Genomic DNA, 26,595 nt, shown 5'->3' with positions numbered 1-26,595 from the left:
AAAGGCGATAACTCCTGATGTGCCAACCTCCCCAGAATATATTGTACTATCTGCAGTCATACTACCGCGACTCAACATTGTCTGCAAGCCGGGGGCTTCCACTTTAAAGCAGTGGTCTCCAACCTGTAGCTCAAAACTACAACTCCCTGCATGCCTTGGCAGACAGGCTCGGAATTGTAGTTTTGCAAATGCTTGAAAATGGCTGCTCAGGAAGAGTCTTAAAGGGGATGTGTGCTTTAGACAACCCCTAGCCATACAATGGGGGGGGAATAGGAAATCCCTTGATAAGAGCATCCTGATATGTCCATGTATTCTGATTTTTAATAAGCACTGTGAAATGCTGCAGAAGCAACCAGGGTGCCAATGACAGGTGATAGTGGGGGTCACTGTAGGGGGATGTGTCATGCGGCAAGTGAATGTCCAGTCTGTATGATCCCTTTAAAGCCAGTGTATATTTTCAACATACGGATTACTGAATATGGATCTAATGGCCCGCTTCTAAAAATGAACAGTAGTACAATTGTCAGACAGATGAGATCTCTGACCTGAAGATCTACCAGAGTCTCAAAGAGTAGCTTCAACTGCATCAACACATGCAGTAATTTTCGGTAAAAATGTGTGCAATTGTCTGAAATACCAAATATTGTCTTATGCAGGGCCACCATGCCGGATTAGTCCCATCTCTAGACCAGATATCACCTCCCTACTAACCAGAATCCCTCAATGTCTGTCCACTATTTCATCCTTCTTCTCCGCTAGATTTCTGAAACTTAACATTGACAAAACAGAATTCATCATCTTTCCCCCATCTCACGCGACCCCCCCAACGAACCTATCCATTACAGTAAATGGCTGCCCACTCTCCCCAGTCCCACAAGCTCGCTGCCTCGGGGTAATCCTTGACACTGATCTCTCCTTCAAACCACATATCCAAGCCCTTTCCATTTCCTGCCGACTTCAACTCAAAAATATTTCACAAATCCGTTCATTCCTCAACCAAGAATCTGCAAAAACCCTAGTCCATGCCCTCATCATCTCTCGCCTTGACTACTGCAACCTCCTGCTCTGTGGCCTCCCCTCTAACACTCTCGCACCCCTCCAATCTATTCTAAACTCTGCTGCCTGACTAATCCACCTGTCCCCCCGCTATTCCCCGACCTCTCCCCTCTGTCAATCCCTTCACTGGCTCCCCATTGCCCTGAGACTCCAGTACAAAACCCTAACCATGACGTACAAAGCCATCCACAACCTGTCTCCGCCATACATCTGTGACCTCGTCTCCCGGTACTTTCCTGCACGCAACCTCCGATCCTCACAAGATCTCCTTCTCTACTCCCCTCTTATCTCCTCTTCCCACAATCGTATACAAGATTTCTCTCGCGTATCCCCCCTACTCTGGAACCCTCTACCACAACACATCAGACTCTCGCCTACCATCGAAATCTTCAAAAAGAGCCTGAAGACCTACCTCTTCCGACAAGCCTACAACCTGCAGTAACCACCGATCGACCAAACCACTGCATGACCAGCTCTATCCTCGCCTACTGTATTCTCACCCATCCCTTGTAAATTGTGAGCCCTCGCGGGCAGGGTCCTCTCTCCTCCTGTACCAGTTATGACTTGTATTGTTTAAGATTATTGTACTTGTTTTTATTATGTATACCCCTCCTCACTTGTAAAGCGCCATGGAATAAATAGCGCTATAACAATAAATAATAATAATCTCTGCCTGCGGTCCCCGGCTGTCCTTACAAATGTACAGCCAGGATCTGATCCTTCCTGCCAGTGCTTCAAGCAGCAGGAATCCAGTGACCGCTTCCCTTGAGGCCTCATTCAGATGTTAGGATTTTCTACATGCAAAAATAAAAACAGTCCAATTATTCTGTAGAGACTTTGCTGTCCAATTTATTAAGACCCCGTTGACTTGCATTGCCACTTTGGACCTGACCCCTGGATCAAAATCGGACGTGTCTCTGCTATGTTCTACGGAACACTTGGCCCAAGGGAAAAAAAATAAGAAGTGCATAGCCCCACAGAATATCAAAGGTACGAGCACTAAACATCTGGGCTGTCAGCGGAGGTGAATCTGTGCTGCGCTGTGGGGTCGGAGGAAATGAGGAGTTCGAGGTTTGGCTTATGAATCCACAGCCCTGGTGTGAACGAGCCCTTAAAGAGACTTTTCCAGAATTTAGTTATGGAAGGTCCCTCTCCCCCCATCCCTCTCCAAGATGCCAAATCATAATTTGCTTTGGTCCCAAATCACTGCTGCTGTACCTTCAGGCACAAAAAGTCAGAAAGAGATTATAGGATGTCCTTTAGGTACAGGATAGGGTATTTTGGGGGGCAGCTTATGCATACTTATATATGTAGATTGTAGAGGATACATTCTAGTCAGAGTATACATCACCTTCAGAGATTATATATATATATATATATATATATATATACACACACACACACACACAATGTATCACAAGCCCTCATAAATAAACCAAGCTTCCCCCTCTGCCCAGCACTGACGGCAGGGTCACCCGTGTCAGAGGTCACCGGTCAGCAGACAGAGGTGCTGCTGATCACTCATGGCCCGACCCCCCCTGGAAATATATTAAATATATTATATATAACCCCCGACCGCTGTGCAGTTAAAGACGGCGATAATAATAATAATAATAATAATATCGGCGTCTTTAACCGCACGCGGTCGGGGGTTGTCGGCACATCCGCTTGTTTTGGGTGCATTTTTCCCCCCAATAGGCTCCTATGGAGAGGCTAAAAAAAACAAAACAGCATGTAACATTGGAATTGTTTTTTTCTAAACGCAGAAACCCTGGGATAATAAAAACCCATAAAAATAATTCAAACTAATGTGAACCAAAGCTTAGAAAACACACAATAAAAACGCCACAATCAGAGCAGAAACCCGCAGGGTAAGGAACGTGTATGTGCACAATGGCGACTACTGGAGAGACTACCACAGACACAGTACTGCAGGGGATGTGCGGTGCATGCTGGGAGTTGTAGTGCGCGCACACGGGGCCGGTGGTGACCCCGCACACTGACCTGCAGTACTCGGCAGCTCGCAGCCCCCGCCGGCCGTCTTACGTCCTTCTCCGCCCGGCCCGGGTGTACTAAGATCTTCCGGGAGCAGCCCTGACATGCGGAGACACCAGGCCCCGCCCTCCGCACAGCACGTGATGCCAGGGGGCTGCTGGGAGTTGTAGTCCGGCCCTCGCTACCTGGCACTGCACAGCGGAGCAGCACCTGAGGCGGCGGCGCGCAAGGCATGGCGGGAGGTGGAGGCAGAGCAGTGAGCACAGACCGGAGTAGCGGATGGCAGAGCGGGCGGGCACTACAACTCCCAGCGTGCCCTGCAGGAGGAGGGTCCGCAGCTCCCATTTAAGTGAATGGAAGCAGAGCTGCAGTGTAGATAGGACCTAACCCATGTAATGAGGGAGGGGGCACTCAGGGTCTCACACCTGCCCCCGGGCTATAGAACCAGCAGCGACCAGAGCCTGCTCCGAAGGCTGCACTTGTCACACCCGCATGTAAAGAGGGGGCAAAAGTGAAGGCCCCCCCTGTCCGCCATGTTTGTACACCTGAGGAGAGGCTTCATAAACTGATTTCTAAAAAGCCTCCCTGCGAGGAGGGACAGATAGCAATAGAAAAGGAAGGAAAAATAATGCATATATATATATAAAAAAAAAAAGTCTAAACGGTCTTCTCACCCCCCATCTCTCCCATTCTAACAATAACGTTTGTTATCGCCGCTAACGAAATAGCAGGTTATTGTCCCAAAACACAGAATAAAATACTTGTATGGTGACATCTACAGCTAGCACCGAAAAATAAAGTGTTATCAGACAGTAAGGAGGGAAACCAATCCTAAGGAACAGCCCTGCCCCCAATAATGCGGAGATCTGCTCAGTGGTGCCCTCTCTGGCGGGGCAGGGAACTGCAGGAAGGCTCATTCGGCTCCTCTGCTGGCCACGGATACCCATTTATGTGTAAAAGATAACGTAGTGTATTTGGGGTCCCTGTAGAAAATGATGTATTGTTTGAAACCGCAGTCGACAACTGGACCCTAGAAACCTAATAACCTGTAATATTGTTTGGAGTGTCAGCAACTAGTGCATGACCACTAAATGTGAGTACAGGACCCTGTTCTACCAGTGAGGTCAATAGTCCAAGCCTTGTGGATGACCTCCTAGCTGCCGGCATCCCCTCACTAGTAGCCCTGGCGTGACACCATGGTGGCATCATACAATCATGACATCACGCCGGGCAAATCAATAGCACGTTCCTGATAACGTCAGCAGCAGCTAAGCTCACCCGGCCAGGTAGAGAGTTTGCTCCAAATTTAATACAGATTATTTTTTTAAGTTATGGCTCTTGGGAGAAAAAAAAAATAAAAAGTGCCACATCAGGAAGGGGTTAAAAAACACACACAAGGAAGAAATGCTTGTACAGGAGTAGTGGAACCTGTGTCCTGTACACTGCCACCTTGTGGCTGAAAAGAGGATAACACATTCAGTTTCCTACTAGTCACCATAGATACTGGAACATCGCCCGATGTTAAATTATTAATGACACCAATCAACTATGGATTTTATTTTACATATTTTATTTAACAAATATACAAATAGTTACATTTCTAACTTTTATACTAAAACCTGCCACCCGTGCAAACTATTCAGCAGGTCAAACTTTGAAAGACCGACCAATGAGAGCAAGGTAGAATTGCTTATTTAACACCGATTTGGTGGCACTTAGCCAACGGCTTTGTAAGAGTGCAGAGATGGGGTGTAGACAAGCTCCCAGACCTGTGCACTCTGTAATAAGGACACCCCCATTCTTGGTTCTGATTAAGAAGGAAACTGTTCATAGGGTAAAGGGCACAAACAACATTTGGCATACAGAGGAGTACGTACAGTCCATAGGCCAGATCTGAACTGGGGCAAAGATGAAATTCATCCTCAATCGTCCAAGTCCAGTCCGAATTCTGCATACAGATCCTTGGTGGTGACTCCTCTGACGGCCGCTGTGGAGAAAACATGTCATAATGCCCGGCATTAGTCACAGGTCATCGAATCACCGCACGGACGGCTTCTCACCCAGTTCCCCAATAGCTATTCCTTCCAATGCAGACCACAGGAGGGTGACTTCCCGCATTGCAAAATGTGCCATAGAGATAATGCATCTCCTTTGTCCTACATCCTACATCCATAAGACTTTACTGTTCTGCGACAGCCCTCTTATTCCTCATGGAAATACAAACATACATTGATAATTGGGTGTTACCATCCTTTCTATATATTTCCAGGAAGAACAAGAGAGGAACATCACAATGCAGAATTCTACAAAAGGAGGCCCTTCAAATGTTTGTTTTTCAAAGAACGCTTATAAAAATCACATCACAGGATCATTTTCTAAATTACAGACAATCCCTTTAAGAGACAATTTCTTCTAATGCAGCAGCCCTCCACCTCTGCTGTGCCAGGCTGAGAAGGATCATGTGGCACGGCCCCTAAATTCACTCACTGATTAGCAGATGCCATAGTACCCCCTAAAAAGTTAGGGAGTCATGATAATGTCTTAAAGGGAACCATTCAGAACGATTTTACTACAGAAATAAGTGGTACGGTTGTATATCTCCTACTAAAACAAAAACTAGACCCGTCTTACAGTAATCCGATGTGCCAGCGCTGAGAAATCCAGCTTTTAAGCAACATGCAAATTACACAGGAAGTGCAATGAGGTGTGTCAGCATTCAATATTAGCCAACCCCCAATGCACTTTCTGGCTAATTTGCACGTTTCTTCAAAGCTCAATTTCTCAGCGCTGGCACATCGGATTACTATAAGACAGGTAGCACTTTCATTGTTGTACTGGGACCTATACATTAGTGTCAGTGGTTAAATCGTCTGGACGTTTAGAATTCTTACCTAATCGGCCCAATAACATCTGTCCTGTGTCTTTTAACTCATTGTATTCATGGAGAAGGGAGATGTGCTCGTCCAGTTCTTCTATGCAGAAGCCTCTGGAGAAAATGGATACTGGTAATGACATGGAGCTACTGCGAACCACTCCTCATACACAAACATATATCACTACCATCACCTCAATATTTACTTACTCGGTTTCAAGTTTCCTTATTTCTTCATCTAAGGAGCTTTCCTTGTGCTTCAGATCGGCGATCTCTCTCTGCAGATCTTCTTCATGAGCTGCGGGAGATTTGCTGACACCTGGAGATTGGACCTGCAGATAGAGGAGTGTGTAAGGGCCCCGTCTCACATAGCGAGATCGCTGCTGAGTCACAAGTTTTGTGACGCAACAGCGACCTCCATAGCGATCTCGCTATGTGTGACACGTACCAGCGATCAGGCCCCTGCTGCGAGATCGCTGGTCGTGTCGGAATGGCCTGGACCTTTTTTTGGTCGTTGAGGCCCCGCTGACATCGCTGAATCGGTGTGTGTGACACCGATCCAGCGATGTCTTCACTGGTAACCAGGGTAAACATCGGGTTACTAAGCGCAGGGCCGCGCTTAGTAACCCGATGTTTACCCTGGTTACCAGCGTAAATGTAAAAAAAAACAAACAGTACATACTCACATTCCGGTGTCCAGGTCCCTTGCCGTCTGCTTCCTGCTCTCACTGACTGCCGGCCGTACAGTGAGAAGTGAGAGCACAGCAGTGACGTCACCGCTGCGCTCTGCTCTCAGTGTACGGCGGCTCAGTGAGAGCAGGAAGCAGACGGCAAGGGACCTGGACACCGAAAGGCGAGTATGTACTGTTTGTTTTTTTGGTAACCAGGGTAAACATCGGGTTACTAAGCGCGGCCCTGCGCTTAGTAACCCGATGTTTACCCTGGTTACCCGGGTGCTGCAGGGGGACTTCGGCATCGTTGAAGACAGTTTCAACGATGCCGAAGTCGTTCCCCTGATCGTTGGTCGCTGGAGAGAGCTGTCTGTGTGACAGCTCCCCAGCGACCACACAGCGACTTACCAACGATCACGGCCAGGTCGTATCGCTGGTCGTGATCATTGGTAAATCGCTATGTGAGACGGGGCCTTAAGAGCTGCGGTTACACCACGTGTCCGCTCCTGACCACAGACCGATGTCATTGCTCAGCTCTGACCTCACGGTCATCATGCACGTTGGCCTCAGGCAAGCAGCTTTTTTTTTTTCTACAGGGGTGCTGCGAGTGGCCCCACCCCCCCAAAAAAGAAAAACACGGCGCCGCTTATCTCTTTAAAAGAAGTTTACAAAAAAGTCTAGTTTTGGTATATGCCATCACTTTAGGAGTGTGTGTGGTCAGACCAGATCCTAGACATGGTGGGGTTGGTGTAGCGCTGCGTACGCTTTACTGTTTTTTCTAGGTGGCCTTTTGGGCGAGCAAAAGTAGTACAGCCCCATTCAAGTGAATGGATCCGGCTGCAGATCCCTGCACAGGCTGTCTGGGTGCTTCTGCTGTGCAGGGATCACTTAGAAAAGGGTGCAGCACTACACTGGCATGAGGACCCCTTTAATGTAAGAATTGGTGGGGGTCCCAGAGGTCATTAAGTGCTGACGGGTGGGGATAAAACATTTTTCGAATGAAAAGTGGTGACCACCTCACCTATCCACATCTCCCGACTTACCGGCGACTTAAATCCACCGTGGCTTCTTCCTCTAATTCCCAGGGGAGTTCTAGATAAGAAGCAGAGAACATGGACAATCGGTAATCAGGGACAGACACTGATCCCTCGCACCGGGGGGCGCTCGCTACTGCACTGAGGCAATCAGTGATGGACGGGAATAGCAGAGACCCCGGAGCCAAGAAGCTAACCCCGTCCTGACCGGGGGGGGATGCTCTGTTTCTCCTCCCTCTCTTCCAAGAGCCATAACTTTATTTTTTGTTATTCTGCCATGGACACAGCAGTGTTGAGACCTGTGGTTTTTTTTCCCGAGACGAGATATAATTTTGAGTGGTGCTCGTGACTTTACCATATAATGTGGTAACAAACATTCCGAGCGCGGAGTAATCCGCCCATTGTTCTCTGGGTTTTGTTCTTACGTAGTTCATTGTGCAGAACAACGACCCGAGAACGCCATTCTCCAGGTCAGGCAACTACAGCCATAACAAACTTGTAAAGTTCATTTTAAAAAAAAAAAAAAACAACTTTGTAAAAAAAAATAATATATATAATAACTGGTTTGTGCGGCCATTTTCCGTGACGGTTTTTATTTCTCCACTGTCAGAGCTGTGCGAGGTCCTGATTGTTATATTTTTTTTAATTCCCCCTTGGATCAGAAATTGCCAGCAGCATTTAAATGGTTAAGCTGCAGTGACCTGAGCGCACTGCGGCCGTCAGAGGCAGGTGCCGGCTGTGTAACAAGGCTCCGCAGCCCGCGCCACACACCGGATATAGGAGGTAGCAGCATGCCCTCAGTCAGGAAGGGGTTAAGCAGCCATTAAACCACTCACATATCGCTCCTGCCCCAATACACGTGCACGCTCAGCTCGGACGAGCACGCATATGTTCCCAATGAGGAGGCGGCCACCATCTCTGGGGGTGCCTTATGTCCCAAAGGATCAGGCCTGCTGAGAGCCATAGGTCTGATCTGTGTGTCTGCTTGGAAGTGAGGGGACAGGGACACCCCAGAATCAGGAGACGTGTACATAGTGGGGGGACAGGGACGTGTCCATAGTGGGGGACAGGGACACCCCAGAATCAGGAGACGTGTACATAGTGGGGGACATGGACACCCCAGAATCAGGAGACGTGTACATAGTGGGGGACAGGGACACCCCAGAATCAGGAGACGTGTACATAGTGGGGGGACAGGGACACCCCAGAATCAGGAGACGTGTACATAGTGGGGGGACAGGGACACCCCAGAATCAGGAGACGTGTACATAGTGGGGGTACAGGGACACCCCAGAATCAGGAGACGTGTACATAGTGGGGGGACAGGGACACCCCAGAATCAGGAGACGTGTACATAGTGGGGGGACAGGGACACCCCAGAATCAGGAGACGTGTACATAGTGGGGGGACAGGGACACCCCAGAATCAGGAGACGTGTACATAGTGGGGGGACAGGGACACCCCAGAATCAGGAGACGTGCACATAGTGGGGGGACAGGGACACCCCAGAATCAGGAGACGTGTACATAGTGGGGGACAGGGACACCTCAGAATCAGGAAACGTGTACATCGTGGGGGGACAGGGACGTGTACATAGTGGGGGGACAGGGACACCCCAGAATCAGGAGACGTGTACATAGTGGGGGACAGGGACACCCCAGAATCAGGAGACGTGTACATAGTGGGGGGACAGGGACACCCCAGAATCAGGAGACGTGTACATAGTGGGGGGACAGGGACACCCCAGAATCAGGAGACGTGTACATAGTGGGGGACAGGGACACCCCAGAATCAGGAGACGTGTACATAGTGGGGGGACAGGGACACCCCAGAATCAGGAGACGTGTACATAGTGGGGGGACAGGGACACCCCAGAATCAGGAGACGTGTACATAGTGGGGGACAGGGACACCCCAGAATCAGGAGACGTGTACATAGTGGGGGGACAGGGACACCCCAGAATCAGGAGACGTGTACATAGTGGGGGGACAGGGACACCCCAGAATCAGAAGACGTGTACATAGTGGGGGACAGGGACACCCCAGAATCAGGAGACGTGTACATAGTGGGGGACAGGGACACCCCAGAATCAGGAGACGTGTACATAGTGGGGGGGCAGGGACACCCCAGAATCTGGAGACGTGTACATAGTGGGGGGACAGGGACACCCCAGAATCAGGAGACGTGTACATAGTGGGGGGACAGGGACACCCCAGAATCAGGAGACGTGTACATAGTGGGGGGACAGGGACACCCCAGAATCAGGAGACGTGTACATAGTGGGGGGACAGGGACACCCCAGAATCAGGAGACGTGTACATAGTGGGGGGACAGGGACACCCCAGAATCAGGAGACGTGTACATAGTGGGGGGACAGGGACACCCCAGAATCAGGAGACGTGCACATAGTGGGGGGACAGGGACACCCCAGAATCAGGAGACGTGTACATAGTGGGGGACAGGGACACCTCAGAATCAGGAAACGTGTACATAGTGGGGGGACAGGGACGTGTCCATAGTGGGGGGACAGGGACACCCCAGAATCAGGAGACGTGTACATAGTGGGGGGACAGGGACACCCCAGAATCAGGAGACGTGTACATAGTGGGGGGACAGGGACACCCCAGAATCAGGAGACGTGTACATAGTGGGGGGACAGGGACACCCCAGAATCAGGAGACGTGTACATAGTGGGGGACAGGGACACCCCAGAATCAGGAGACGTGTACATAGTGGGGGGACAGGGACACCCCAGAATCAGGAGACGTGTACATAGTGGGGGGACAGGGACACCCCAGAATCAGGAGACGTGTACATAGTGGGGGACAGGGACACCCCAGAATCAGGAGACGTGTACATAGTGGGGGGACAGGGACACCCCAGAATCAGGAGACGTGTACATAGTGGGGGGACAGGGACACCCCAGAATCAGAAGACGTGTACATAGTGGGGGACAGGGACACCCCAGAATCAGGAGACGTGTACATAGTGGGGGACAGGGACACCCCAGAATCAGGAGACGTGTACATAGTGGGGGGGCAGGGACACCCCAGAATCAGGAGACGTGTACATAGTGGGGGGACAGGGACACCCCAGAATCAGGAGACGTGTACATAGTGGGGGGACAGGGACACCCCAGAATCAGGAGACGTGTACATAGTGGGGGGACAGGGACACCCCAGAATCAGGAGACGTGTACATAGTGGGGGACAGGGACACCCCAGAATCAGGAGACGTGTACATAGTGGGGGGACAGGGACACCCCAGAATCAGGAGACGTGTACATAGTGGGGGGACAGGGACACCCCAGAATCAGGAGACGTGTACATAGTGGGGGGACAGGGACACCCCAGAATCAGGAGACGTGTACATAGTGGGGGGACAGGGACACCCCAGAATCAGGAGACGTGTACATAGTGGGGGGACAGGGACACCCCAGAATCAGGAGACGTGTACATAGTGGGGGACAGGGACACCCCAGAATCAGGAGACGTGTACATAGTGGGGGGACAGGGACACCCCAGAATCAGGAGACGTGTACATAGTGGGGGGACAGGGACACCCCAGAATCAGGAGACGTGTACATAGTGGGGGACAGGGACACCCCAGAATCAGGAGACGTGTACATAGTGGGGGGACAGGGACACCCCAGAATCAGGAGACGTGTACATAGTGGGGGGACAGGGACACCCCAGAATCAGAAGACGTGTACATAGTGGGGGACAGGGACACCCCAGAATCAGGAGACGTGTACATAGTGGGGGACAGGGACACCCCAGAATCAGGAGACGTGTACATAGTGGGGGGCAGGGACACCCCAGAATCAGGAAACATGTACATAGTGGGGGGACAGGGACACCCCAGAATCAGGAGACGTGTACATAGTGGGGGACAGGGACACCCCAGAATCAGGAGACGTGTACATAGTGGGGGGGCAGGGACACCCCAGAATCTGGAGACGTGTACATAGTGTATACCAGGCCGGGGTTTCCCTACACACACCGGGCAAGAATACTATAGAGATACCAAAATGCAGCATTCGTGAAGCTTCAGAGCTGCGCCCCTTAATGGTGACAGGTGCCAGCATTGCACATGATAATACCTGCGCAGACTGCTCCCGGGTCTGGGTATCTGGGTGGGTGTCCCCCTCCGGGGAGCCCCCGGGCCACAGGGAGACTCCACCGTGCAGCCGCGCTCCTCCACACTCACAGGTCACGTGGCTGAGCGGAACAGCACTGCAAGGTTCTATCTGCTGACTGGTCACATGACTGGACTGTCGGGACACGCCCACATAACTGTGCCATCACTTCTGCAATGAACGGAGGCCAGTCCGCAGCCGCCACCAGAGGGCGCTGGTGACACATTTCTGCCCTCACTGCAGATTGCTGAATCGTGACAGTGTGTGACTTCATCCCACCACCAGAGGGCGCCAGATCACCATTTAAAAGTGGTGGAGAATCTACACTCACCGGCCACTTTATTAGGTACACCTGTCCAACTTCTTGTTAACACTTAATTTCTAATCAGCCAATCACATGGCGGCAACTCAGTGCATTTAGGCATGTAGACATGGTCAAGACAATCTCCTGCAGTTCAAACCGAGCATCAGTATGGGGAAGAAAGGTGATTTGAGTGCCTTTGAACGTGGCATGGTTGTTGGTGCCAGAAGGGCTGGTCTGAGTATTTCAGAAACTGCTGATCTACTGGGATTTTCACGCACAACCATCTCTAGGGTTTACAGAGAATGGTCCGAAAAAGAAAAAAAATCCAGTGAGCGGCAGTTCTGTGGGCGGAAATGCCTTGTTGATGCCAGAGGTCAGAGGAGAATGGGCAGACTGGTTCGAGCTGATAGAAAGGCAACAGTGACTCAAATCGCCACCCGTTACAACCAAGGTAGGCCTAAGAGCATCTCTGAACGCACAGTGCGTCGAACTTTGAGGCAGATGGGCTACAGCAGCAGAAGACCACACCGGGTACCACTCCTTTCAGCTAAGAACAGGAAACTGAGGCTACAATTTGTACAAGCTCATCGAAATTGGACAGTAGAAGATTGGAAAAACGTTGCTTGGTCTGATGAGTCTCGATTTCTGCTGCGACATTCGGATGGTAGGGTCAGAATTTGGCGTAAACAACATGAAAGCATGGATCCATCCTGCCTTGTATGGAGCATCTTTGGGATGTGCAGCCGACAAATCTGCGGCAACTGTGTGATGCCATCATGTCAATATGGACCAAAATCTCTGAGGAATGCTTCCAGCACCTTGTTGAATCTATGCCACGAAGAATTGAGGCAGTTCTGAAGGCAAAAGGGGGTCCAACCCGTTACTAGCATGGTGTACCTAATAAAGTGGCCAGTGAGTGTAGTAGTCACATGACTGCAGCTATGGAAATCGCGTACGTCAGATCATGTGACCGCCCTCTAATGCTGGGAATAGGGGAGCTGTGACAGGTTGGTGGTATTGCACTCTGTCGCGATTTGACAATTTTTCTATGTCTCTGGAAAACCTTTATGGTAAGTAGTGATCGCCCCCTAGTGGCAGCTGCAAGTAGAGCATTATCAGAGATTTGTACAACATAACAGGTGCCTCTCACTAAATTAAAATATCATCAAAAAGTTAATTTATTTCAGTTCTTCAATACCACAAGTGAAACTCCTATATTATATAGAGTCATTACAGACAGAGTGATCTATTTCACGTGTTTATTTCTGTTAATGTTGATGATTATGGCTTACAGCCAATGAAAACCCAAAAGTCATTATCTCAGTAAATTAGAACACTTTATAACACCGGCATGAAAAAATAATTTTAAAATCTGAAATGTTGGACTACTGAAATGTATGCTCAGTAAATGCACTCAGTACTTGGTCGGGCTCCTTTTGCATCAATTACTGCATCAATGAGGCGTGGCATGGAGGCGATCAGCCTGTGGCACTGCTGAGGTGTTATGGAAGCCCAGGTTGCTTTGATAGCAGCCTTCAGCTCGTCTGCATTGTTGGGTCCGGTGTCTCATCTTCTTCTTGACAATATCCCATAGATTCCCTATGGGGTTAAGGTCAGGCGAGTTTGCTGCCAATCAAGCACAGTGATACTGTTGTTTGTAAACCAGGTATTGGTACTTTTGGCAGTGTGGACAGGTGCCAAGTCCTGCTGGAGAATTACATTTCCATCTCCAAAAACCTTGTCGGCAGAGGGAAGCATGAAGTGCTCTAAACATTTCCTGGTAGACGACTGCGCTGACTTTGGCCTTGATAAAACACAGTGGACCTACACCAGTATCATGCTACACGGGGGTGAGACAGAGAGACGAGGTGAACCCAAAAGTGGACCCTCTGGGTCGCGGTCCCAGAGCCCCCTAGGGCGAGCAAACCTGATGGATGCACCCCCTATACAGGGAGTGTTAGGAGCAGGCCCAGGGAGGATGGAACCGCAACTGCCGGAGCCAAAGGGACGACTGGGTGAAGCAGCGGAACAGGAACGCTGAGGATGACGAGGCTGAGAACTGAAAAGGAATAATACAAATATTAACAGAAGGCTGGAGCAGGAGTAATAAGAAGACGGAGGAACTGAAAGCACAGAAGGAACGGGACACAGGAAGCTATCCTAAGGATGGGCCCGAATATAACGCTGGAACTAACAGAACCGTTACAACGAAGATACGCAGGCGCTTACCTGAGGAAGCGCCGAACAGAAATACCCGGTGGGCGCCGCCATATTGGAGGCGGAGCCACCGGGTCACAACCTCCCAGAAGGCAGAGCTGCGGAGGAGACCCTAGGGCGCATGCGCCGACCGCCGATGCGCCGAGAAGCAGAGAAGCCGGACCGAGAAGAAGAAGGAGGGACGTTGGGAGCGCGCCGGCCAGACAGGTAGGTATCGGCGACCGTGACAACCAGCAGATGACATGGCTCCCCAAACCATCACTGATTGTGGAAACTTCACACTAGACCTCCAGCAGCTTGGATTGTGACCTCTCCACTCTTCCTCCAGACTCTGGGACCTTGATTTCCAAATGAAAAGCAAAATTTACATTCATCTGAAAACACCTTGGACCACTGACAACCGTCCAGTTCTTTTTCTCCTTGGCCCAGGTAAGACGCTTCTGGCATTGTCTATTGGTCATGAGTGGCTTGACACAAGGAATGTGACACTTGTAGCCCATGTCCTGGATACCTCTGTGTGTGGTGGCTCTTGGAGCAATGACTCCAGCAGCAGTCCACTCCTTGTGAATCTCCCCCAAATTTGTGAATGGCCTTTTCTTAACAATCCTTTCCAGGCTGCGGTTATCCCGGTTGCTTGTGCACCTTTTTCTACTTCACTTTTTCCTTCCACTCTACTTTCCACTAATATGCTTGGATACAGCACTGTGAACAGCCAGCTTCTTTAGCAATGACCTTTTGTGGCTTACCCTCCTTGTGGAGGGTGTCAATGACTGCCTTCTGGACATCTGTCAGTCAGCAGTCTTCCCCATGATTGTGGAGCTACTGAAACAGACTAAGGGACCTTTTTAAACGCTTAGGAAGCCTTTGCAGGTGTTCTTTTTTTTGTTATTTTAATTTACTGAGATAATGACTTTTGGGTTTTCATTGGCTGTAAGCCATAATCATCAACATTAACAGAAATAAACACTTGAAATAGATCACTCTGTAATGACTCTATATAATAGATGAGTTTCACTTTTTGTATTCAAGAACTGAAATAAATTAAATTTTTGATGATATTCTAATTTAGTGAGAAGCACATGTATAAACCAATAACCCAGAGAACTGTGTCAGAGCATCTCCTGAATGGGGTCTTGTGTGGTGTTCCTGGTATACAGGGGGGTCTTGTGGGATGGACACTTCTGTAAGTTGTGATTTATCCACAATACGCTTTTGTTTGCCTGTGGAGTAATGGAAGCTGTTCATCTTCTCCGGACTCTTAGCTCCTGTTCTCATTACATCAGTGGATCAGTAAAACACAAAGTCATCAGATCGGCTGCCCCGCTGGCACTGAAGAGATTAGACTGCATTCACACCTGAGGGATAGAGACAGTGATAAAACCCTGCACCTCAGGAAGGACTGATCACTTTGTCAGAAATTTACACCAACTGGCATTGTCCTGTTGACTTGCCAGGTGTACAGCCCACACGTGCTCCCTGCTTCTACCTGGACCCAATCGCCAAAAATGGTAGTAAATGTCCAGGACCAAGATATTGATGATCGCGGAGATATCAGGAGAGGTGATCACTATGGAGCTGATCTGCAGTACCCAACAGCGGCCACTACAGAGTGTCTGGTGCTGTGGGATTCCGCCATGTACATCCAGCAGGAGCAGCAATCAGGTGACCAGAGACCGCGGCAGTCAGGTGACCAGAGACCGTGGCAGTCAGGTGACCAGAGACCACCGGGCGTTGGCCCCCAATCTGATATTCACAATCTTCCCTAAGGATTAACCATCAATATCCATCCTCCGTGCTCCTAAACATAAAAATGCAAATCTCCCCACAATTCTCTCCAGATCAAAATAAAGAAATTAATACAAAATGAGCGCCACTAAGGCTATGTGCACACAATGCGGATTTTGCTGCGGATCCACAGCAGCTTTCCATGCATTTACAGTACCATGTAAACCTATGGAAAATGCAATCCGCAGTGCACATGCTGCGGAAAAAAACGTGCCGAAAACGCAGCGGTTTACATTCCGCAGCATGTCAATTCTCTGTGCGGATTCCGCAGCGGTTTACACCTGTTCCACAATAGGAATCCGCAGGTGTAAAACCACAGGTGGAATCCGCACAAAAACCACGGTAAATCCGCAGTAAAATCCGCTGTGTAAAAAACCGCAGAGCTCAAAAATACGTGTGCACATAGGCTAAAAGTCCAATGTATGAAAGTAGAAATGATTTCCCGCATACTGTAAAAGCGAATAAAACATCAAACACGTCCCCTACATGGGCTCAATAAAAAAGTAGAACTTGGTGCAACCCCCCCCCCAAAAAAAAAACAAAAAAACCTTCTATCGCTCAAATGGCTGCAAAAAAAAGGGAGAAACAAAAGCACAAAAAAGAAAACGGGCAAATTTGTCTGGAGAGGCGGAGAACACTGTGACACACACTACTGCTCAGGAAAGAGCATGCTGGGACTTGTAGTTTTCCTAACGGTGTCACATACTGAGTGAGGGGGGAGAAAAGGGGCAATTTCACTGTTTTTAAGAAAAAAAAACGCCTATATAATGCCTGGTGTGGACATAGCCTTAGGGCAGTGTTCCCCAACTCCGGTCCTCAAGAGTCACCAACAGGTCATGTTTTGTGGATTTCCTTAGTATTGCACAGGTGATAATTGCATCACCTGGACAGGCAAGCATTCAATGACCTGTACAATACTAAGGAAATCCACAAAACATGACCTGTTGGTGGCTCTTGAGGACCGGAGTTGGGGAACACTGCCTTAGGGTATCAAATTGTAAATTTTACTTATTTTTTATTTTTATAATTTTTAATCCCAATGATGGAAAAACATGCAGAAAAAGCGCAAAAAGAACAGACTTGGGGTATGTGCACACGTTGCAGATTTGCCTGTGGAATTTTCTGTGCATATTCTGCATCTCTTGGCAGAAAACGCAGGTCAGAATCTGCGCGGATTTGATGCGTTTTTTTATATGTTTTTTGTGGATTTTCGTGCATTTTTTTCATGCCGATTTGTATGCGAGGCTTGAGAAAGTCTCAGTACGAGCCGAAACGTCGCCTGCCATGTAGGTCTGTATTAAACCACATTTTTTCCTCTTTATTTGAGGAGTGCTGCCTTCTTTTTCATCTTGCTAGATAGATAGATAGATAGAAATGGAATGGATGGATAGATATTAGATAGATATGAGATAGATAGATAGATAGATAGATAGATAGATAATAGATCTATAGATAGATAAACATGGGATAAATAGATGATAGATCTATAGATAATACCAAGCCCAATGTTTAGTAATAAACATAATAAAATGGTATATAAAGTGTTACATAATGACACACACAAAATCTGCGTTAGGCCGGGGTCACAATTGCGAGAAAGTGACACGAGTCTTCGCATCAATACCCGGCACTGCCGCTGGCACATGGACAGGAGCGTTCAGATGCATAAAGATACACGCAGCCGCACACTCCGGGCCCGAGTGCCGGCGTCAGTGTCAATAATTGATGTGTGAGACTCGTGCGAGTTTCTTGCAAGTGTGACCCCGGCCTTAAACACAATATCTGTTTAATTAAAAAAAATGACGTGGGCTCCCGCGCAATTTTCTGCGCCAAAGAGGGAAAGCCAGCGACTAAGGGCCGAAGTTTATAGCCTGAGAAGGGGATAATACCCATGGAGCTTCCCTGGCTATGAATATTAGCCCACAGCTGTATATTTAGCCTTTACTATTAAAATAGGGGGACCCCCCAAAAAATACCCAACGTGAAATAGCCAGAAAAGGCTATGTAGACAGCTGCGGGCTGATATTCATAGCCTAGGATGGGACCATGGATATTGGCCCTTCCCCGGCTACAAATATCAGCTCACAGCCGCCCAGAAATGGCGCATCTCTAAAATGCACCAATTCCGGCACTTCGCCTCTCTATTCCCACTGCCCTGCAGCGGTGGCATATGGGGTAATAGGGGGTTAATGTCACCTTTGTATTGTAAGGTGACATCAAGCCGGCTTAGTAATGGTGAGGCGTCAATAAGATTCCTATCCATTAGTAATCCTATAGTTGTGAAAGGGTTAAATAAACACACAGCTAGAATAAAGTATTTTAATGAAAAAAAAACACAACACAGTTTTGCCATCTTTATTGTTCCGCCAATCCATGCGACGCCCTCAATCTCCTGCAAAAAAAAGAAAAAATAATAAACCAACACAATTACTCCCTGGTCCGATGCAGTCCATTTAATAACAAGTGTCCCATGACGATCTCCCCTATAGAGCTGTCATATCAAGAGATGTCACTGCTCTATAGGCCTCCAGTGACACACTGACAGGAGACAATAGCCCCTGCAGGGTTAAATGGCTTCTCACTTTACGGCACTGCTGCGTGAGAATTTTCCCACGCAGCAGTGCCGCAAGTGACAGCATGAACTCTGCAGTCACAGCGGCGGAGGGATACAGGATTACCTCCTGTCACTGTATCACTGAAGCTCCTGGAGATCTGTCGCATCTGCCGCTGTGACAGCTCTCCACGGGAGATTGTCGTGGGACACTCGTTATTAAAAGGATTACTGCGGATGAGGGAGTATACTGTTGGTTTTTTATTTTTATTTTGTTTTACAGCTGATCGAGCGTGTCGGGGTTTAGGTGATTGGTGAGTATGTACTGTATATGTGTTTTTTGTTTTTTTTTACACTTGAACACAGTAGCTGGATGATGGGACTATACTGTCCCATCATCCGTCTACCTGTCACTGTAGCAGGCATAGCCGGATGGGACTAGTAGTCCCATCGGACGATGCTTGCCTACACACAGCCACGCACACAGACACACACACAGCACCGCACACAGACACACACACAGCCCTGCACATATTCTCCGCACACACACTCTGCCCCCTCCCGATCGGCGTTTCTCACATCCGCAGCATATTGGCAGATCTTTTTTAAATCCTGCGGATTGCCCTGATACAATGGAAGTCAATGGGTGCAGAAACACTGCAGATCTGCAAAAATAATTGACATGTAGCAGAAAAAAACCTGCTGCAAATCCACACGTTTTTTTCCACAGCATGTGCACAATTCTCAATTTCCCATTGACTAACATTGCTTGTGCACTACACTGCAGATTTGATGCAATTCCGCGTGTCCAAAATTGCTGCGGATCAGCATCAAAATCCGCAACGTGTGCACATAGCCTTGCCGTGTTTTTAATTCAATGCAATTTTTTTTGCAGAGACCAATCACACAGCCTGTGTAAACCCAGCAGAGACCAATCACACAGCCTGTGTAAACCCAGCAGAGACCAATCACACAGACAGCCTGTGTAAACCCAGCAGAGACCAATCACACAGCCTGTGTAAAAAAAGCAGAGACCAATCACAGAGACAGCCTGTGTAAACCCCGCAGACCAATCACACAGCCTGTGTAAACACAGCAGACCAATCACACAGCCTGTGTAAACACAGCAGACCAATCATGCCTTTCAGCCTCCTGCGGACACAGTGACCGGCTGACTAGTGCAGGGCGGCACAGTGCACACATTCCTGCCCTTCCCGACTGTTGGTACCGCCCACTCCCCCCACGTCACCTCTTGGCATGGTACAGTTGGCGGTGACGTCACGGGGACAGCGCTCAGCTCGGGAGTGCGCGCAGGCGCGGTGCATTGTGGGTACGCGGTGACGTGTTCCCCCGGCCGGACTCAGGATGGCTGACGATAGACAGCACAAGCTGGCCTCGGCCCGGAGGAAGGTAAAGGACGAGGCGGAGGCCCGGGGACTGCGGGGCGGACACTGGTTACCGGGACACCGTGGGTGTGAGGCCGGAGACCGGGGCAGTGGGAGGTGTCAGCTGCGGAGTGTTGGGTGCCATGGCAGCAGGGTGTGCACCCATAGTATGGGGGAGGGGTGTGGTGGGCATAGGCTGGCAGGCACTGGGTATTGCCCACTTCACATGATGCCACTTTGTACCTTGCAACTTTATTTGTTGAGGCATGGAAGGCGATGACAAGGTCATGTGACTGCGCCAGCTCCTCTGGAGGGCAGTGGCTGCAGACCCTATAGTGCCCCCTATATTATCGCTGGAGCTTATGCCAAGCGGTGAGGTGGCGACCTGCAGAGTGTCACGTGATCACAGACTGGGGGCTGCTCGGATTAGAGCTGTTGTGGCCTGGCTGCCAGGAAGTATTACAGAGGGACCTGGTGGAGGCCGCGCTGAGGCTCCGGGGACGCACACGTGGGTTATTCTCAGAAGACCCCAGTAAAAATGATATTCTGTGTTTGGTATCAAGCTGACATAACTTGTATCTGTGTGGGGGGCTGGCTTATACTTTCTGGGTAGTTCCTAAGACCCCCATACTGGTTAGATGGCTGGCTGATCCCGCTGACCAGCTGATTCATATAGCCGTGTCCCAGCAGCTGATCGTGGGGGGAAGAAGGATCGGGCAGCTGGATTTCAACATGTCCAATCATTTTTATTATCAAGAGAGATGGGGAGAGAGATGTCCGACAGCTGCTTATTCCCCTCTCCTGTGTGACCGCATATAACCAGGGCGGAATAAGTACAGGAGGAATAGCTGATGGCAATGTAAGGTGTATCGCAAGTCCAAAAAGAAAAGTTACTCCCCTCCACTACATGCACTGGACAGTAATCTCCTGATATGAATGGTATGTACACAGTGACTGCACCAGCAGAATAGTGAGAGCAGCTCTGGGGTATAATACAGGATGTAACTCAGGATCAGTACAGGATCAGTAATGTAATGTATGTACACAGTGACTGCACCAGCAGAATAGTGAGTGCAGCTCTGGAGTATAATACAGGATGTAACTCAGGATCAGTAATGTAATGTAGGTACATAGTGACTGCACCAGCAGAATAGTGAGAGCAGCTCTGGGGTATAATACAGGATGTAACTCAGGATCAGTGATGTAATGTATGTACACAGTGACTGCACCAGCAGAATAGTGATGGCAGCTCTGGAGTATAATACAGGATGTAACTCAGGATGAGTACAGGATCAGTAACGTAATGTATTTACACAGTGACTGCACCAGCAGTGAGTGCAGCTCTGGGGTATAATACAGGATGTAACTCAGGATCAGTAATGTAATGTATATACACAGTGACTGCACCAGCAGAATAGTGAGTGCAGCTCTGGAGTATAATACAGGATGTAACTCAGGATCAGTAATGTAATGTAGGTACATAGTGACTGCACCAGCAGAATAGTGAGAGCAGCTCTGGGGTATAATACAGGATGTAACTCAGGATCAGTGCTGTAATGTATGTACACAGTGACTGCACCAGCAGAATAGTGAGAGCAGCTCTGGGGTATAATACAGGATGTAACTCAGGATCAGTACAGGATCAGTAATGTAATGTATGCACACAGTGACTGCACCAGCAGAATAGTGAGAGCAGCTCTGGGGTATAATACAGGATGTAACTCAGGATCAGTAATGTAATGTAGGTACATAGTGACTGCACCAGCAGAATAGTGAGTGCAGTTCTGGAGTATAATACAGGATGTAACTCAGGATCAGTGATGTAATGTATGTACACAGTGACTGCACCAGCAGAATAGTGAGTGCAGCTCTGGGGTATAATACAGGATGTAACTCAGGATCAGTGATGTAATGTATGTACACAATGACTGCACCAGCAGAATAGTGAGTGCAGCTCTGGGGTATAATACAGGATGTAACTCAGGATCAGTGTTGTAATGTATGCACACAGTGACTGCACCAGCAGAATAGTGTGAGCAGCTCTGGGGTATAATACAGGATGTAACTCAGGATCAGTACAGGATCAGTAATGTAATGTATGTACACAGTGACTGCACCAGCAGAATAGTGATGGCAGCTCTGGAGTATAATACAGGATGTAACTCAGGATGAGTACAGGATCAGTAATGTAATGTATTTACACAGTGACTGCACCAGCAGTGAGTGCAGCTCTGGGGTATAATACAGGATGTAACTCAGGATCAGTAATGTAATGTATGTACACAGTGACTCCACCAGCAGAATAGTGAGTGCAGCTCTGGAGTGTAATACAGAAATTATTCCTTGGGATCAGCAGAAATACGTCTTATGGAGATGATGTTGGTAGTGGTGAGATAAACGCTCTCAGGATGCAGACACCTGAAGGTTTGCAGGGATTATCATCGTCTGGTTTATGTAAGCCTTGTTTTTTTTTACAATCGGCCCATTGTCCTAGTAAAGAATACAGTGCGTCTTTTCTGCAGTGTAGGACTTTAGGAAATGTCGGCTCGGGTGTTGGGGTTGGTGGTGCCAGCCGTGTCGCTCCCACAGTTACCTCTTGTGACTGTCCGGCTGTGGGCCGCCCTCCAGGCTAATGTTACATATTGTCAGATCCATGTTACATCAGGTTGTGCCCCTTTAGATCTGATCCGCCGGTGACCCCCGGCCTCTCCTGCAGGGCTATAACGCTGCATGTCGATGTGGCAGGAGCTGTAGTCAGCATGGCTGCAGCAGTAATTCTTGGCTTCCTTTCAGTCATCCCACATTAGGGCTCCTTCTCACTTGCGAGAAATACGTCCGAGTCTCGCAGGTTAAAACCCTGCTCTAGCGCCGGCACTCCAGAGCGGAGCGTGCGGCTCTATGTATTGCTATGCTGCTGGAGTGCCGGCACCAGAGAAGGGTTTTAACCTGCGAGACTCGGACGTATTTCTCGCAAGTGAGAAGGAGCCCTTACAGTCAGACTCTCCCCAACCCAGAAAAGGCTGATAACAGAGAACACTAGATTGTCGTATAGACTCTATATTTGGTTCTTGATTGTTTTTCATTATTCTTTTCCATTGTCTTTATAGTTAAAGGAATTTCAGCAGAAGACGACTCCACCAGCTCCTGTGGGCAGCAAGAAGAAGAAAAAGGGAAAAGAGTCCAGCAGCCATCCTGACACCCCCAATCGTCTCTCTCCAGACCCAGTAAGGCACAGCATCACATGGCGTCATTCACTATGTACAAATAATGCATCAAACTCATTTGCAGGATACTTTTTAGAGGGCATCTGATTGCAGCTCTACAGTTACCGCCTCCATGGCCTTTTCTATGTCTCTTAGTAATGCAGACGTATGTATACAGAGAACTTGTCTCCCAGCTTGCTTAGACTGCTGCAGCCAGGAACATTCACTTAAAGAGAACCTGTTACTTGATTCATACAACCCAAACCATATTCTGCATGACTTAGAGCCTGGCTGGAGGCGAGACTTGTCCGGCTCTTCCCAGCGCCGCTCTAGGTAATTGACAGGTCTCTCGCTATATTCTGAAATGCTGGAGCCTTTCAGAGAAAAATACACCTGGCGGCTACCTTGCTGCCTGTGGTTTGGGCAGCATGACTCAGGTGATGGGTTCCTTTTAGAAGGACCTGGCTTTAGTTCCCCGCACACTGAGAGGCCAGGGTGGCAATTTGCAGGGGTACACCAGAGATGTACCAGCTTTTTCGCTGGTAGGGGTTCAGTAGATTGGACCTCCACAGGTATATTGTAGAGGTAACAAGTTGTCACCTATCTATAGGATGGGCGATATCTTCTAGATCGGTGGCGGTTTTACCTCCGTCCCCAGTTTGCATGGAGCTGCAGTGCACATTTGACCCTCCCTCCATTCATTGATTCATTGTCCTTGGGATTGCCAGAGAATGATGAGTGTTGTTGTCGGTTATCTCTGGCAGTCCCATAGACCATGAACAGAGCTGTGGTGGATCATTTACCCTACCGCTACATGCAGACGTGCCCCATCCTGGCGAACAGTAGTAGGGCTCTATTTTATTCCCTTGATAACTTCACACCTTCAACATGCTTTCTCTCCATTTGTACCCGGGTGTTATCACCTTGGGGGCATTGATGAGAACTGAGCGTCCTAAGTATTTATCAGTTTGTTTGTTTTTGTTTTTTACACTCCATATCAGAGTGCACTATAGGGATATCTTGAGACCCCTTCTACTGATGTCCCAAAAATAACCCTGCAGGATTGTGAGGGACTGTACCTTCCCCATTGTCCTACACAGGGGCTGCTTATGGTGGTCTGCACTCAGTTACTGACTGCCTCCAGTTGTGTCAGTTGGCATCAGTGTCCAATATGGCAGCTGCTGTGTGTAATCTGGGGCGCGCTGCTGTGTACCTTGCTCTGCCTTTTCCCCTTCTTTCTATGTTTTCTCACTGTCTTCAGATTGAGGCCATTTTGAAGGGGCTGGTATCAGATCTTCATAGATCCAATGGGGTTTCCCTTCCCGGTTTGGGAGACATGAAGGTGAGCTATACGGGGAGCTGCTGCCATTTTGCTCCGGCTTTGCCTGTGCTTCCCTACCCTGTGCCCCTGATGCTTGCCCAGCTATTTTACATGGTCCCTTTTTTTTTTATTTCACTTTCTCCCTCATGGTCACCCTTCATTGTTATCCATTGGTTCAGATGTGACGTGTACCCTTTTATTTATTTTGATCCCCCTTCAATCAATGTGTTGTATTCATTGTGTTCCATCACAAGACAGCGCGAAGGTCATGCTATACTGCGGCAGTGTTATTGTATGTAGCGTAATACCACCATGTTCTGTCTGTAGGGCGCGATATGTTACTGCTATACAGTGACGCAGCAAGTGGCGCTGATGACATTATTATTGTAGCGCCATTTATTCCATGGCGCTTTACATGTGAGGAGGGGTGTACATAATAAAAACAAGTACAATAATCTTAAACAATACAAGTCACAACAGGTACAGGAGGAGAGAGGACCCTGCCCGCGGGGGCTCAGAATCTACAAGGCATGGGTGAGGATACAGTAGGGGAGGGTAGAGCTGGCAGGTGGTCTGCAGGATGTATATAGGGACATATTGTGTCCCCACTTATATACTGGGGTGTAGAACAGGGCGTGATCAGTTTTGCTTGCCTTTTCATGTGGCAATGAAAGGAGCCTAAACATTCCACTTGTAAATTTATATTTTTTTGCATTGATATATTATAGTACTACGCTGAGTAGCCAAACAACCTTTGTCCCCTATGTACTGAGGAAGGACAAGGGCTGGTGGCAGCAGCTGGAAGGTGCGATGTCGTCCTTAGTCCTTTCCAGTGCAGATTTATTACACATGATTGTCTACATGGAGGTGAGGACATTGCATCTAGAGAATGTATGATCGCTCGGGGATCTGGCTATGGTGACCCCCCGATTGGTAGTGAGCATGTTTGTGCAACCACAGCGCCATTCATGGTCTATAGAAGTGGTGGTCGCACATGCTCAATACCACTATTGTCACACGGGGACTCTGGAGCTCCCGCTTTCAGGATCAGTGGGGGTCTCCGCAGCAGGATTCCCACCAATCGTGCAGTCCTGGTCAGAAGCCCAGACACACCTGCTTATGCAACGGTTTTCCTTGTTCTTACAGGAATGTGCACATTATAGATTTAGACTGAAGGAAGGAACAAATATGGAAATAAGGAGTAAAGAAATGCATGTGAGACAAACCGGAATGTGTCACACCTCTTAGAGTACTCAATATTTTACTGAGATGACAACTATTATGATATGATGTTGTAATGAGTGATCCATTACTTAAATTTAAGAGGGGACTGGATACCTTTCTAGAAAAGTATAATGTTACAGGGTATATATATTAGATTCCTTGATAGGGCATTGATCCAGGGAACTAGTCTGATTGCCGTATGTGGAGTCGGGAAGGAATTTTTTTTCCCCAATGTGGAGCTTACTCTTTGCCACATGGGTTTTTTTGCCTTCCTCTGGATCAACATGTTAGGGCATGTTAGGTTAGGCTATGGGTTGAACTAGATGGACTTAAAGTCTTCCTTCAACCTTAATAACTATGTAACTATGTAACTTTACACCCCCTCAGCTTCTCTTCTGCAGCTTTATCAGGTCACTGTCTTTTTTTTTTTTTTTTTTTTTTAACTTTAAATATTTTTATTGGGGTTTTAACAACATTGATATAAATACAGAACAGTCCAATTACGGTCAATAATAACAATTTATAGTTTATTGTTGTTAAACATTGGAATATAAGTATAACCAGCCTGATGTGGTATTAATATAAGCTCTTACATGAACCAAATAGTTATGTGCTAGAGCAATGGGAAGAAGAAAGGAGGGTGAGAAGAGAGAGAATGGGAAGGGAACAAAAGAGAAAAAGAATACAACAGTTAATGAAACAGCACTTCAGAGGAGACCACATCTACCACGACTTTCTATTTTAGAGGGATCGTCCGATCAAACCGATAAGTCTGCAGTCACTGCGCGACTTCAGACTAATGATTCCTCCCCAGCACATGTACTGTGCACTGCAGGGAT

General features: G+C 48.4%; 3 protein-coding genes across 7 annotated transcripts in view; 1 reads left to right on the top strand and 2 right to left on the bottom strand.

Annotated features, from left to right (window-relative positions):
- The window catches only part of SLC27A4 (solute carrier family 27 member 4), a 33,045-nt gene extending 29,762 nt beyond the window's left edge, over window positions 1-3,283 (bottom strand). The window contains exon 1 of one of the 2 annotated variants that reach the window (XM_077284395.1): window positions 3,061-3,283. The gene's annotated coding sequence lies outside the window, so the exon portion shown is untranslated. The remainder of the gene's footprint in view (window positions 1-3,060) is intronic. The other variant, XM_077284396.1, reaches the window with a different exon arrangement.
- A 1,321-nt stretch (window positions 3,284-4,604) lies between these two features.
- On the bottom strand, window positions 4,605-15,562 carry SWI5 (SWI5 homologous recombination repair protein). The gene is made up of 6 exons (XM_077281493.1): window positions 15,384-15,562; window positions 11,731-11,832; window positions 7,638-7,686; window positions 6,134-6,255; window positions 5,943-6,037; window positions 4,605-5,038 (listed from the first exon to the last, which is right to left on the bottom strand). Exons 1-6 carry the CDS (start codon window positions 15,560-15,562, stop codon window positions 4,974-4,976), a joined length of 612 nt encoding a protein of 203 aa, XP_077137608.1. The 3' UTR covers window positions 4,605-4,973.
- Window positions 15,563-19,777: 4,215 nt separating this feature from the next.
- Window positions 19,778-26,595, top strand: part of GOLGA2 (golgin A2) — a 52,247-nt gene continuing 45,429 nt past the window's right edge. Inside the window, exons 1-3 of one of the 4 annotated variants that reach the window (XM_077284392.1) lie at window positions 19,877-20,033; window positions 23,116-23,232; window positions 24,473-24,553. In XM_077284392.1, coding sequence (XP_077140507.1) covers window positions 19,989-20,033; window positions 23,116-23,232; window positions 24,473-24,553 — 243 coding nt within the window. In that variant the 5' untranslated portion in view covers window positions 19,877-19,988. Of the gene's footprint in view, window positions 20,034-23,115; window positions 23,233-24,472; window positions 24,554-26,595 lie in introns of all 4 variants that reach the window. The other 3 variants (XM_077284393.1, XM_077284391.1, XM_077284394.1) reach the window with 3 other exon arrangements.

Source organism: Ranitomeya variabilis, chromosome 2 (genome assembly GCF_051348905.1).
Source record: "Ranitomeya variabilis isolate aRanVar5 chromosome 2, aRanVar5.hap1, whole genome shotgun sequence".
Classification (NCBI taxonomy): Eukaryota; Metazoa; Chordata; class Amphibia; order Anura; family Dendrobatidae; genus Ranitomeya; species Ranitomeya variabilis.
The sequence above is the reverse complement of the archived record's forward strand: the minus strand, read 5'-3'. Positions and strand labels throughout refer to the sequence as shown.

Bases quoted from the DNA above. Each gene is read 5' to 3' on its own strand.
- SWI5 (XM_077281493.1), bottom strand. From the start codon at position 15,562: ATGAGAACAGGAGCTAAGAGTCCGGAGAAGATGAACAGCTTCCATTAC. The intron at 6,256-7,637 runs GTAAGTCGGGAG...CTCTATCTGCAG, and splicing joins ACGGTGGATTTAAGTCGCCG to GTCCAATCTCCAGGTGTCAG. The intron at 6,038-6,133 runs GTAAGTAAATAT...CATTTTCTCCAG, and splicing joins ATAAGGAAACTTGAAACCGA to AGGCTTCTGCATAGAAGAAC.